The sequence below is a fragment of the Cherax quadricarinatus genome, chromosome 6 (assembly GCF_038502225.1).
Source record: "Cherax quadricarinatus isolate ZL_2023a chromosome 6, ASM3850222v1, whole genome shotgun sequence".
NCBI classification, from domain to species: Eukaryota; Metazoa; Arthropoda; class Malacostraca; order Decapoda; family Parastacidae; genus Cherax; species Cherax quadricarinatus.
In genome coordinates, this window is record NC_091297.1 from 42,438,761 (window position 1) to 42,454,061 (window position 15,301).

The 15,301-nt window shown below is 43.6% G+C and overlaps 1 protein-coding gene across 1 annotated transcript in view; it reads right to left on the bottom strand.

Moving 5' to 3' along the window:
- The window catches only part of LOC128694441 (uncharacterized), a 90,858-nt gene that overhangs the window by 30,988 nt on the left and 44,569 nt on the right, over positions 1–15,301 (bottom strand). Inside the window, exons 7-11 of the mRNA XM_070105385.1 lie at positions 14,855–14,991; positions 12,131–12,285; positions 11,883–11,961; positions 11,483–11,645; positions 10,661–10,814 (exon numbers count right to left, since the gene is read on the bottom strand). Coding sequence (XP_069961486.1) covers positions 10,661–10,814; positions 11,483–11,645; positions 11,883–11,961; positions 12,131–12,285; positions 14,855–14,991 — 688 coding nt within the window. The remainder of the gene's footprint in view (positions 1–10,660; positions 10,815–11,482; positions 11,646–11,882; positions 11,962–12,130; positions 12,286–14,854; positions 14,992–15,301) is intronic.

Consider the following 15,301-nt stretch of genomic DNA (forward strand, 5'->3'; position numbering starts at 1 on the left):
GGTGGAGGAGGTGTTATGGGGAGATAGGCCGTCTTCGTGTGTGTTGCGCAGACAAAAACAACGTCAGCAGGCAACAGCTATTCCATGTTTGGAGGTTCTTGAGTCGGTGGGAGGGTATAGGGCGGGTCAGGTTATCCACACTACGGATGGGATGGGGTTGTTTGCGGATAAGTGGTATGAAAAGTATTGGCGGGAGGAAGGGGTAGGATTAGGGGATTTAGAGAGGGTGTGTGGAAGTGTGCCATGTAGGTTAGGACACAGTGATAGGGAAGCTTTGGGGGGGGACATAACTGAGGGGGAAATATGGAGAGCTTTGAGTGCCATGCGAAAGGGCAAAGCACCGGGAATCGATGGACTGCCGGCGGAGTTTTATCAACAGCATTGGGAGTTAATAAAAGGTTTTTTGGTGAGGTTACTGAACTTGATGAAGGTAAGGGGAAGGTTGGGTGAAAGACAGGCAACAGCTGTAGTTGTTTTGGTACCGAAGGGTAAGGAACAGCGATCGCTCAGGGACTATAGAACAATATCGTTGTTATGCGCGGATTATAAGTTATTTGCAAAAATTTTAGGAAATAGGATCAAGTGTGTTGTAGGGAGGGTTGTATCGGAAACCCAGTTTGGGTTGCCAGGTAGGTCTATGGGGGTGGGACATGGTCTTTTAAGAGATTTCGTGGAAGAAAAAGGGGGGGAAGGGGGGGGGTTTGGTTGCACTAGACTGGCAAGGAGCTTATGATAGGGTGGAGCGAGAGGCGTTGAGAGCTATCCTTAGGAAACAGGGCTATGGGGAAGAAATAGTGGGATGGGTAGAGGCGTTATATAGAGGGGCAATGGTGAGAGTACAGATTAATGGAAGATTAGGGGGGAGGATTGTAATGGGCAGAGGTCTTAGACAGGGGTGTCCTATGTCACAGCTTTTATTTGCATGCATACAGGACCCCTTTTATAGAATGGTGGATCTCCATATGGGCGTTAGTGAAGGGGTTGGGGGGGGTATTGGGGGCGTTTGGCCTGTTCTCATAGGGTATGTAGATGATACCACTGTATTGGTTAGAGAGGGGATGTCCATAAACGCCTTAGATGGAGTGGTCGACACGTTTGCATGTGCAACTGGTATGAGGGTAAATTCGGAGAAGTCCATGGTTATGGGGTTAGGAACTTGGGGGGAGAGGGTCGAGTGGGGTAGTGCAGTCGTAAAGAAGTGGGTGATGTCATTAAAAATTTGTGGTCTAATCTATGCAGATGATCTTGAGGTTGCACGTGTTAATAATTCGGTCAGGTTGGTAGAAAGGATACTGGGTCGATTGGGAGCATTGCGGCCTTATCATTTGACCCTTGTGCAGCGTGCCATTGTAATTAACGTTTTATTGTATAGCAAGGTTTGGCATGTGGCTGCCGTGTTCCCTTTAACGGGGACGGCAATTGCAACTATACTTAGAGGGGTTTTTAAATTTTTGTGGGGTTCAGGTTGTGATTGGCTTAGAAGGGATGTAGTAATGTTACCTGTGCGTCAGGGGGGGTTGGGTTTAATGAACTTAAAGAGGAGGGTTAAATGTATCTTCATTAAAAGGGAGGTGATGAGGGAGGGTGTGAGTGGGGGGGGGGTTGGTTAAGGTACACAATAAATTGAAACGCATGTTTTCTGGGACGGAGTTGAGGGAGTGTGAAACTATTTTGAGGGCAGTGGTGATGGTTAGGGATCTGGGTAAGGTAAAAATAAGTAGGCTGTGTAGGATGTCGGCGGAAAGGGTTGTGGCTCCGGTGGAGGGGATTTTCCCCATGTATGACTGGGGATGTATATGGAGAAGGTTTGGTAGGTTAAGGTTACAACCCCGTGGACGTGAGGTGATGTATCGGTTTTTGCATGGGATTTTACCATCGGGAGTGGTCTTACGAGCTAGACGGGTGGTTGAGGGGGGGGGGGTATGTGGAATATGTGGCGGGGAGGATTCTGCATTCCATGTAGTGTATTTTTGTGAGGGGTTGGGGAGCGTCAGGGGTTGGTTGAGCAGGGTGTTGCATAAGATAAGTGGTCAATACTTCTCTGTTCTGCGGGCATTGAGTCTTGATGTGGGGGGTATGGATGAAAGTATTATTAGGGCTGTGGGGTACATTATGGTAGATTATGTCTACATTATGTGGGGAATGAGGGGGAAAGGGGTAAGTGAGGTGAAGAGGAGGGTATTGGCTGTTACATTTTATAAAACGTTGTGCCGTAATAGAGAACTTTATGGGAGGAGGTGGGAGCGGGATTTCTCTGAGGGATATAGAGACCTTACATTAGAGGTTTTATTAAATTTGTAAATTAGGTGGGTGGGGCAGGGTAGGGATGGTACAATGTGTTATGTTGATGGGCTGTCAGGGGTGGAAACGGGGTCGCCTCCTGGTATGTAGCGGGTGAATGTGTATGAACTTGGGCGTATGATGTGTATTCATGGTTTGTGACGAGTATACTCAATATATGTGTTTGATTTTGCAGTGGGACATTGTTCTATGTATGTTATTCATATGCATGTTTTAGATGCTTGTAGAGGTGTCAGTGTGTTGGATCCTTGTTTATTAATATATTCTGTGTTTGATGAACATATTGTTTTACCTTATTCTCAATACATTACGTTAATTGTATTTAACGTATACGGTGTCCTACTTTATAATTTACAAAGTGACAATATATGCATATTATGGTGTGTTTTGTTAATCATATAACAATGCAATTGGAATTAGTCGTTTATTGGTTATCATAGGTGTAGGGGTTTTCATGTATGGGTGAGGAGGGATATTTGTGTTATCTCAAGTTCATGTTTGTGTGGTTGTTAATGATTTATTCTGTGTAAGACCTGTTTTTGTCTTTATCTATCTCTTGTATTGTATTGTTCTAAATAAAATATATATATAAAAAAAAAAAACGCCAAATCTCCCCTTTTCACTGGCAACGTGATGACTTTCCTCCGCAACTATTCACACTTTGAGGACCACAAGAACCTAAAAATCATACCCTGAATCCTTCGTATCACCACGGTAGTAAAGGGTACACGGCAGCTACATAACATACCTTACTGTATATGAGGGTATTTACGGTAGTTGCCCTCTGCACGAGTGTTAAATGATAAGGACGGAGTCATTGTAATAGATTAACAATGCTATTCTCAATTCTCTCCGAATTTGTCACCCTCGCCTTCTCTCTATCACCCGCATACACAGTCCCATAGATTTTTAATGATCACTCCACATTCATCGTTAATGAGCAACCTCAGTCCCTATGGTGCTCCCACTCACCAAGACCCAGTGTCTTAGATTTATTTACGTTCACTTCCATACCTGACGCCTTCCCAAACTTTCCAACTACCCTTTCCAGTGCGAGATGGTTCGTATGTTCGTTCACTTATAGCATTGTGTCATAGAAAGGGTCCTGCACACATGCAAAGAGTATCTGGGACAATGGGCATCCCTGCCGCAGACCCTTACCCATAGGCACAACCCCACCTAATCAACCGTTAACATGAATTCTAGCTAGTGCCCTGCTATATAATGCATCCACCCACCTTACTATATTCTTCCCTAACCACTGCTTAAGTAAGATACAATGCAGTGCTTCCCTTTACACCGAATTATATGCCCCTCTCCAATCAAGGGTAAATAATGCCCTCTTCCTCTCCATCTCTTGCAGTGCACTCCAAAGTCCACATGATAACATGGATCTACCCGGAATACCATACACTCCAGGCGTGACTACACCACCCACTACACACTTCATTCGATTGCCCAACACCTTGGTAAAAATTTTAAAATGGACACACAAAAGGGAAATGGCACGATATTCGCCAATACCCACCTGCTTCTTACCCTTAGGGACAAGCACTACAACCGCTGTCGACTACACAGACCGGAATCTACCTTCATTTTTCATTACATTCATCAGACACACCAAAAACCCCAGTAATAAGCCCCAAAGCTTAACATAAAATTCAATCAGAATACCATCCAACCCCGGAGATTTACCTTTTGCCATAGCAGACAGTGCCCTAAAGATTTCCTCCTCCACAATGGCTCCTCCTAACGCTATCCTGTCCAGTTCCTTAATTAAGATTACACGACATTCCCTCACAAATGTCAACCAACGCTCTTTTTTCCACTCCCTTCATTCCACAATACTGCTCATACTCTCTTTCTAAAAAAAACACCTATCGCTTCAGTGGTCTGCAGGACTTGGCCCTCCCTGAAGCCCCAGACATTACAATGAACCTTTGTTCATGAAACGGTAGTCGCTCTCCTCCGCTGCTGCTGTGTTTATAAAACACAGGCAGAAGGTCTATCTCCCCATAAAACCTCCTCCACTGCTGCCTGTACCCTCATTGCATCGTACTGCTCATTACAAAACCCCTTAACTAATGACTTCAAGCTCTCCATTTCATCCACCCGGTACACCCTGGTTGTAGCCCCTTCCCTATGATATTGCTGCAATCTATCCTCATAATAATTCGTTAACCCATATTTCATGGTATTGAGTCTTTTGGCTTCCCCCACAAAAAAAATTATGAATTGCAGATTTCTTTGCCTCATCCCACCAACACTCCAATCCCCCATTACACCCTCCATATTTATTTACCTCCCACCATTCTTCAAAACCGCAACCACTTTCTCGTCCATTAATACCCTAGTATTTAATTTCTAGTAACCCCTGTGCCTCATTGCCAAAGTATCCCACCCCACCTCCATGAGAACTGCCTGATGATCAGAAAAAGCAGCTGTCACGGTATTAACCAAAGGTACCATAATCGAGAACTTAACATAAATTCTGCCTAGTCGTGCCCCATAATTCCTCCTTAAAAACGTATGGGTTAGCACCATCTCATTCATACAACAAACATCCCTCACTTGCACATTTAACAATTCACTCAACAATGACGAATAATGCCCCACCCCATGTGAGGCCACACCCTTTCTCCTAACCACACAATTCCAGTCCCTGCCCACAAAAGAAAGAGTGGGCAGTGACCTAAGGAAATCAACTAAATCGTCCCTAATTAAATTATTCTTAATCCGCACAACCCTATCCACTGGCGCATACACACACACAAAAGAGACAAGGGAGGTTTGCTAAGTACCATCCACATGGAGAACACGACCATTTCCCCCATTTTCACCATGGTAATTCACAAACGGGCATGATGTACTCACAAAAAGGGCCACACCCCCTTTTAAACAAACAGTAGGCAATGCATGCACAACATAACCTGAGTTTCTAGATCCCGTACATCTTTGAGGTTATGCTCTTGTAAAAAAAACTACATCCACCTTATACCTACCAATAAACCACACCTAGTCCATTAAAGTTTATGGCCATACATTGGAGGCCTAGGTGAGAGGTGGTTTGTGGCATTGACTGACTCGACCTTTTACACCTTCAGCAACACCCGTATTGCCACCTTTACCAGGCACCACAATCTCTGGTTTCCTGGTTCCTTTGGTAGTGTGCGATTTAGGCCTTACAACCCCAGAGCCACCCGCTAAGTCTACTCACAACTTCTTACCAGTCCTCTGGGCTGGTGTTGACACATCATCGGAATCCAATGCTGTCTCTGTGCATTTCTGAGCGTCTGTGTCCTCCACCACACATCGTTCACTTGAAGCCACCCGATGCACATCCACTCCCACCTCCACCACACTGAGCATCCCCTCTGGCTCAGCATCCGTCACGAGAGCAAGGGATGGTTCCACTGTCCTCACAGAAGCCTTCACACATGCCGGACACTCATTCCTCTCCTCAGGTGTCACTGACATCCCGTCCAATGGGGAAGGACATATTTCCCCTTAACATATTTTCAAACACTTCCAGCTCTGCTTCCTCGGTCTCCGTCCGTGCCTGAACCGTAGATTTCGACACTGTAATGCATTCTTCTGTTGTTTCCTTCTCAAGGTCAGCCGCATCCGCCACACCATTACCCTCCTTCTCAGTGTCTTTGGCAGCACTGCCTTCAGGACAGTGGGCCATGCCCCATGGCCGTGACGCTCTGTCTGCCCCTATGAGGTCCATCCTGATCACGCTCTGGCGTTCCGTACTACGAAGACACTATAGTCATGAGTCCATACCCTTTGCAAATCCTACAGGTCCGTCGATGTCCTGCATAGGATACTATTAGCTGCATTCCGAAATCTGGCAGGATTACATAGGATGGCACAGGGTACTTCAGAGATATTTTGAGAGAGTACATCCCCTTAGACAAACCAGCATAAATGCCAGTCATCCATGTTCCCGGTCGTGCCACATGTATCTTACCAAAATGACTGAACACTTGCCATAAGTCATCTTTGGTTGCTTCAAAGGAAACATTACATAGTTTCACCAAAGTGTATCATTTGGACACCAGGCACACTTTGGCATCTACATTCACCTCCATCACGACGTCTTGAAATTTATCAACCATCTCATCGTACACTTGAGCAGATACCAACTTGACAAACAATCATTTAGTCCCATTCATCGCTACACCGTAGAGATCCTCGTCTGCTATTCCGTATGTCTCTCTGATGATGGTGGATAGCAGTACATTTGTCACATCAGTAGTTACAGTTCCCTTCAGCAGTTCAATTCCGACTGTGTTTACATGTTTCCTCAATCCCACGGCCATTATACTCATGGGCAAACCACCTGAAAAGGTTGGAAGAGCTCTGACAGGACGTCCACCCAAGCCTCTGACTAGGCAGAGAATGTTCCCTGCAGGAGGCTTACAGGGCATTGCCTAAATTATTACCTGCAAGCAATTTGGGTTAGGTAAGTTGGACGTAAGTCACAGCAGGTCATTGAACTGTAACTCCCTCGATGTCCACTTCTTCACCACTCTCACAAAAAGCTAAATCTGACATTAAATTAATAATTACAATACTAAAACCAGCTACTCTGGTAAATTAAATTTGTGTGGACTGTATATGATTATGCTTGCTAGGTACACAGAATATAATTATTATACATCAATTATTAGTGGTATTAGAAAGGAAATTCTTATTAACACTTACCTTTTAATTACTGGATCGTAATTATTTTATGGAAACACACCCTAACGCTTCCTGTACAGCTAGGATTTACGATGGCCAATGCAAAAACTACTGTACATTAAGGGTAAGCATCACTTAGCTAAGGTGTGTTGTTGGGAAGGGTTCATTGAAGTCCTCTATTTTTTCATCCTGGTTACCGAATTGTAAAGGCTTTCCACACTATTTATCCCAGTTCTTCAGCAAGAACGTGTCAGCAATTTCTTAATCATAGATTGAGGCCGACATACACCAACTGACCCTCGAGAACGCCTGATTACATTGCACAATTCAGTCCAGTGTTCACACATTAAATTCAGTATGGTGTCTGTCCCCGGCGTTACTCCGCGGGGACAGACACCCGTCTCTCACTCGAAATTTCTCGAAGGATCCAAATAACATCGCATTTTAATATACAATTATTATATTATTCATTTATATGTTCTACATTTAGAAAATTATATAAAAAAATTCCACAGTTCTCTTCTTGAACTGGTTCATGCTATGACTGGCTTTGACATGTACAGGCAGTCTGTTCCATTCCTTTATTGCTGTGAAATAAAAGGTGTTTGAAGCCTGGCCACTGACTGTGGGTACTACAAAGTTGTGCTCTCTCCTCCTAGTACTGTAATTGCTTTGGTTCCTAACCTTGACAAAATTGTCATGAAGATATTCTGGACACTGTTTGTGAGCAGTTTTATAAACGTGATTTAACTTCAGCTGTTTTACTCTGTCTTCAACATTCAGCATATCCAGTTGTTGTAATTCATCCTGGCCTACATGTTCTCTTAGAACCACGTCCTAGATTAATCTTACCATTTTGTTCTGGGTGATTCTGTAGTCTATCTTTCATTTTTTTTTATTATAGGCAGAGTACCATGAACTTGTCTGTACCATGTGCTTGTCTGTGGAGGAATTTTAGTCTGCCATTCACTTTCTTTAGTACACTGTTCCCTATCAATTTTCCTGACATACTTGTGTCAAATGGAATTCACAGATATTTCACTGAGGAAACTGAAGTGATGGTCCCCCATTACACCTTTTAAGTTTATGTTTCGTGCCAAAGAATATGGCTTCCGTTTTCCCGAGGTACAATTATACAGGTTTAGGTGCTGACAATTATCGAACATAGTAACGTGTAAATTACCTAAGACAATCCCATAAAGTTCCACTGGGCTCCCTGTAACATGATTATTATAACCTTAAAAACAACTAAGCAACTCATCTGCGTGAAAATCATTACAGGAGGAAGAGGTACAATAAAAATTAAGTGAACTGAGTTATTTACAATAACACTAAATAAACAGGAGCAGCTTACAACATAATCAATGTTATTTATATATAATTAACAATGTTAATTATACATGAAATCACTCTCCTCCATTTCTGTAGATTCATTCACTCGGAACCTTTTAGCTCTCTTTCTGAGCTGGTTCATGCTAGGACTGGCTTTGACACGTTCAGATAATCCGTTCACTCCTTTACTGATGGATAATAAAAGGTGTTTGAGGCCTGACCACGGACTGTAAGTGCTACAAAATTATGTTCACTCTCCCTAGTACCATACTGGTTTTGGTTGCTAACCTTGACAAACTTGGCAGCAAGATATTCTGGACAATGCTTGTGAGAAAGTTTTGAACATGACTTAACTTTGTTTGCTTTACTCTGTTTTCAACATTCAGCATATCGAATAATAGTAATAATAATAATCTTTATTTTTACAAGTACATGTAGAAGGTACACAGTCCTAGGTGACATCAGTAACATACTACTATATGGAAAGCCGCTTGTTATGCAGAGCATTTCGGGCAAATTAGGTCAATTTTATCCCCAGGATGCGACCCACACCAGTCGACTAACAGCCAGGTGCCTATTTTACTATTAGGTGAAAAGGAACAGCAAGTGTCTTAAGGAAACACGTCCTAATGTTTCCACCCGTATCGGGGATCGAACAACGGACCTCAGTGTGTGAGCTGAAAGATCATAGATTGCGTAGCATCTCCAGCAAAACTTAGACTATGTTGTACTTCAAATGCACGTAGTTCAATTTTTTAGTTATTTTTCTCTTTAAGGGTTTAATACCAGGTATTAGTGGGGACTTAAAAATAGATATATTACAAGTTAATTCATAAAATATTATGAAAATATAACTGACTAATTTTAACAGTGGTACTAATTACATAAATTATATTACAAAATATAGTGATGTATTATATATATTGTTAGAATTATTTCTGCAGATAAAAATATAAGAAGTACAAAGGTAAAACTATGTAACATTATCAGTACAATTGTTGTGCCTGAAGGGAGTGCAGTTTCTCTTTCAATATATGGGAAGTGAAGGAAGAGAAGACCAGGGACGGGACCGGATGAAGGAAGAGAAGACCAGGGACGGGACCGGATGAAGGAAGAGAAGACCAGGGACGGGACCGGATGAAAAGAGGATTTGTCATAGTAAATTGCTGTCAAGAATCACAATAAGGTAAGGAGGTGCTATTTAACAATAGCTTTGAAGCGGTTAGCAGATAGGGAACCTTTGTTATCTTCAAGCATAGAATTCCAGATTTTAGGGCCTTTTATGCTCACTGAGTTTTTACTCAGGTTGAATCGAACAGCATTTTTCCCGTCTCGGTCAATGTTATTTAAACACGTGAATGATGATGTTTACCAAGGATTACGTGTCTGTGTTCAATGTAACTTTGATTCTCCAGACTTTCCAAACCTATGCAACTGGATGACTAATAAAAAGTGTAATGCACTATGGAAACTGCTGTGGACTACCCTTCCCAAAGTATCACAAGTGTTGAAGATTGAGACACTTATGCAGCATATGGGAATCTTTATTCAGGAAACGTTTCGCCACACAGTGGCTTCATCAGTCCAATACAAAGAGGAAGGCGTAAGGAGAGGAGGAGTATGAGGTAATCAGTCCCTCAGCCTGGAGTCGATGTGTTCAGTCCATCAATCTTGTAGAATATACAGCATAGGGCCGTAGACGTGGCTTATATATTGTAGAGAGGTGAGGTGAAGCAGGCGGAGGCGGGGTCATAGTCGAAGTAGGTCTTTGTCCAAAGGTTGAACAAGTGTTGAAGAATTCTTTGTAACAAGATCCCATGATGCTGCAGTGTCTGCAAGATTGATGTCTACAAGATTGATGGACTGAACACATCGACTCCAGGCTGAGGGACTGATTACCTCATTCTCCTCCTCTCCTTACGCCTTCCTCTTTGTATTGGACTGATGAAGCCACTGTGTGGCGAAACGTTTCCTGAATAAAGATTCCCATATGCTGCATAAGTGTCTCAATCTTCAACTTGTCGGTTTTTCAAACCATTCATCACATCACAAGTGTTACTAAGCTGGGGGTGTGTTACGGGATGCAGTCGTTCTTGCAAATGTTATCAAGGGCATAGCTTCTTACAAGCGTTTGGAAAGGTCCTTGTTCTGTTGTTATAGGTAACGTCACTCATTTTGTTTTGTCGACCGTATTCCAGTTAAACTCAGTTGTGTTCGTCAGGAAACAGGAAAATCTCTTTGCACTGAAGTTTGTCGGATGATAAACTTTTCAGTGATTAAGCAGCTATTATTGGCTTAGCGGTGTGATAAGGGAAAACTATAAGTAAAACAAACTCACTGAGTGCTGGACGGAGAAGTTGGTCATCTCGTACCACCTGGATAGACTGAAAGAGACTAAGGGACTCGGAGACGTTGGCTGGGCTGATCTTTTTATCATCTTCCTGCACCGAGCGCTTCTGCTTCTTGGCACTCCGCCAGTGACACGGCTGCGTCTGTACAAGGGCAGAGGAAAATGGTTTATGATTTTGTGGTACTTGTGATGGCGTCTGGGGAATGAGAGGCAATTAAATTTGATTCAAGGAAGAGAATCAATATTTGCTGTCATGGACCCACCACTGTGAACGATATTTCCTTTTTGTTTTATTGTTCTAATCTTATGTATATAAAAAGAAGACCAAACAAATCCCAGTGTACCCAATTATATTAAAAATGGTCAAGATGATGGTGAGAATAGTGATGGTAATGCCACATTAACATGAAGAGCACTGCAGAAGACTTACTGGCTCGTGTAGGCGGGTTTTTCTCACCCTACCATGGTGGAGGTAGCTGAGCTTAGTCTTATGTGACTCCAGTGCATTTCGTAGTGACGCTTTTTACTTTTACATATTTTAGTTTTTGTTAAAATCTACCTGGTATTCTCGCAGTTTGTGGCCTTTTCTTCTTCATTCCTATTTCCCTACTTCCAGGCTAGTCCTAGTCTTTCATCCCGTTTCTCTCCCCTCCTTAACTTATTCCCCGCACATCTTTCCTCCCTTCCCTATACATTCTTGCCATCCCTCGCTGTCTCAGGGGTCTCCCAATCTACTCCATCTTGTATTTTTCACCCGCTTATTTATGTCTCTTCCCTGTTCCTCCCATTGTCCTGCAACATAGAACTGACCGGGCAATCTCCGTGGCACATCCTGACGTCACATTCGATGTAGAGAGCTGGGGAGCCGGTGAAGCGAAAAGTCTTCATGAAAGCGTACACTTGTGTCTCGTACAGACCTTCTGAAGTCCGCGTACCTTCGAAGTGACTGATGAGCGACTCGTCCAGCGGGCACCTGGCGCAGAGAAGCACACACTTTAGCATAGGGAGAGAGGAATTATATACAACTGGGTTCAAACTTTAATGTAACTGTACGTATTTACCTATGACCCGATACTACAGCCGGGCCATGACACTACACTCATGTCTGGGATTTCGGAAGATCGAAAGGATCATAAGGAATAAGGGAGTCCCACACTGTGGGTATATCCGTGCTTGTTTCGATAAAAATATAATACTGATAAGGACTTACCCGTAGTGGTCGATGAGAGCAATGCGCTTATTGCCGCCGTTGTGAGCATAGCAGTCACTCACCACGATGTCGAAGCCCTCTGGTAGGAGAGAAGGCCACGGTGAGAGAACTCGTCTGTTAAATTCGTTTAGACAAATGAAATTGTGTATAAAGAATACAAAACAAAGCAATTGGCACCGAGGATGGTGCCGAATGACCGACACGGATTTGATGCTTCTGATAAAGTATCAACACAGCAGTGTACGTACCGAACTCTGAGCGCATGTAGATGACCAGAGTGAGGGGGTCGCCCACACGCACCGGACCTGTTACTCTCTTTCCCGTGGTGCCAATACCGTAGCGGATTTCCATGTGGCACTCTGGAGGCGTCAGGGTGAAAACTACGGGATTGCCCGTCTGAACTCTGCAACCAAACACACACACGAGTTACTACACTCTGCAACCAAACACACACACGAGATACTACACTCTGCAACCAAACACACACACGAGTTACTACACTCTGCAACCAAACACACACACGAGTTACTACACTCTGCAACCAAACACACACACGAGTTACTACACTCTGCAACCAAACACACACACGAGTTACTACACTCTGCAACCAAACACACACACGAGTTACTACACTCTGCAACCAAACACACACACGAGTTACTACACTCTGGAACCAAACGCACACACGAGTTACTTCACTCTGCAACCAAACACACACACGAGTTACTACACTCTGCAACCAAACACACACACGAGTTACTACACTCTGCAACCAAACACACACACGAGTTACTACACTCTGCAACCAAACACACACACGAGTTACTACACTCTGCAACCAAACGCACACACGAGTTACTTCACTCTGCAACCAAACACACACACGAGTTACTACACTCTGCAACCAAACACACACACGAGTTACTACACTCTGCAACCAAACACACACACGAGTTACTACACTCTGCAACCAAACACACACACGAGTTACTACACTCTGCAACCAAACACATACATGTGTTACTACACTCTGCAAAACGAGAGATGCCAAGCCCATGATGATCCTTTTCAAATCACTTGTTCTCTCTAGGCTGGAATACTGCTGTACATTAACATCTCCATACAAAGCAGGTGAAATCGCAGATCTAGAGAGTGTACAGAGATCCTTTACTGCACGTATAAGTTCTGTCAAGCACCTTAACTACTGGGAACGCTTGGAAGCACTTGACTTGTACTCGTTGGAACGCAGGAGGGAGAGATATATCATAATCTACACTTGGAAAATCTTGGAAGGAATGGTCCCAAATCTGCACACAGAAATCACTCCCTACGAAAGTAAAAGACTGGGCAGGCGATGCAAAATGCCCCCAATAAAAAGTAGGGGCGCCATTGGTACACTAAGAGAAAACACCATAAGTGTCCGGGGCCCAAAACTGTTCAACAGCCTCCCATCAAGCATTAGGGGAATTGCCAATAAACCCCTGGCTGCCTTCAAGAGAGAGCTGGACAGATACCTAAAGTCAGTGCCGGATCAGCCGGGCTGTGGCTCGTACGTCGGACTGCGTGCGGCCAGCAGTAACAGCCTAGTTGATCAGGCCCTGATCCATCGGGAGGCCTGGTCATGGACCGGGCCGCGGGGGCGTTGATCCCCGGAATAACCTCCAGGTAACCTCCAGGTAACCAAACACATATATGTGTTACTACACTCTGCAACCAAACACATACATGTGTTACTACACTCTGCAATCAAACACATACATGTGTTACTACACTCTGCAACCAAACACATACATGTGTTACTACACTCTGCAATCAAACACATACATGTGTTACTACACTCTGCAACCAAACACATACACGAATGACTACACTCTGCAACCTAACCCACACACGTCATTACACTGGATCCATGCGGTGTAAGTGTCGAACATGGTGGAAGAACAAGCTTTCACTAGGACGACGTTTCGATTTGTTATGATCTGTATCACGATCTTTATCAATATCTACATCAAAACCTTGGCAGATTGAAATGTGGTCCCCAACAAAGCTTGGTCAGCAACTTGTATTCTTTCTATCTTCTACTCTCACTCCACTGCCTGGCTCACACCCTCCGCAAGTTTCTTTCTCTCCCTTACCCCTTGAGGCTTCCAGTAGATGACCAACGCGGGTTTACCTTTTTGCATATATATATAATCGAATCTAATTACTATACAAGAAAAAGTGGGGGTAAGGGGTGCCTTGATGCTGCTGGTTCATTAAGGGCTCTTGATACGAGAGGAATGGGAGCAACACTTGCATTAATCGGATCAGTCATGATTGCCTCTCATTCCCTAGGCCCTACATGACTCGTACAGATTTTTGCAGTTTGCAGCAGCAGCAACAACAACAACAACAACAATAATAATAATATTAATATTAGTAATAAAAATCAGCTTCTTACTAAGCAGTAGCGAATACAAATAATATGTATTACACTAAATCTCTCTTCCTGGAATATCTCGTCTCAGTGACGTGTCAACTACGTGGGTTGTTGAAGTCTTTGTACTGAAGAAGATAGACGTGTGGAGCAAACTTTTATTGTGACCACGTTTCGCTCTGTGTATAACTGACTTGGTAAAGCTCTACAGTGAGCGAAACATTGGTCACAACAGACACTAACTCTGCAACCTGTACCTTTTTTTTTAATGCTGTCGGCGGTACGCTGTTGTATCTTGTAATGTAGTGGTTTTATACTGAGCTATGTTCACTCTCAAGATGAGTGGTGCTGTCCAGCCAGACAAAAATCTAAAATTCGCCTTTTTGTCATGTTATGTAAAACTCTCTCTCTCTCTCTCTCTCTCTCTCTCTCTCTCTCTCTCTCTCTCTCTCTCTCTCTCTCTCTCTCTCTCTCTCTCTCTCTCTCTCTCTCTCTCTCTCTCTCTCTCTCTGTAACAATGTTGAGTACTACTTCTTCGTCCGTGGGACCAACTCACTCGACATCGAGGAAGGGAAAGGTGACTGTCTTCCAGAAGTCGTAGCCATACTCGCAAGTCACCTTGAAGTGCTCGTCCCACACCTCCTCGATCAGCGGGTTGTACTGCACCGTCAGTGTGTTCCACATCATGTTCTTCTGCAGGAGAAAAACTAAACACGTTACACCTCTTTCAGGAGAATGTCTTAAATATTGCCTCCTGAAGGATGACAGATCAGAACGCTACCCTCCTTCCCTGCTGGATATCATCCTTAAACTCAGCCTTCTAGAGTATAACATGTCGAAACTCTACCTTTCTAGAGGATAACATCTGGAAACTCTACCTTCTAGAGGATAACATCCTGAAACTCTACCTTCTATAGCAATGTTTCTCAACCTTTTAACCCTGGCGGAGCCCTTGGAAAAAATTTCATGTCTCAGGGAACCCCTACATAAAAAGTATTATATA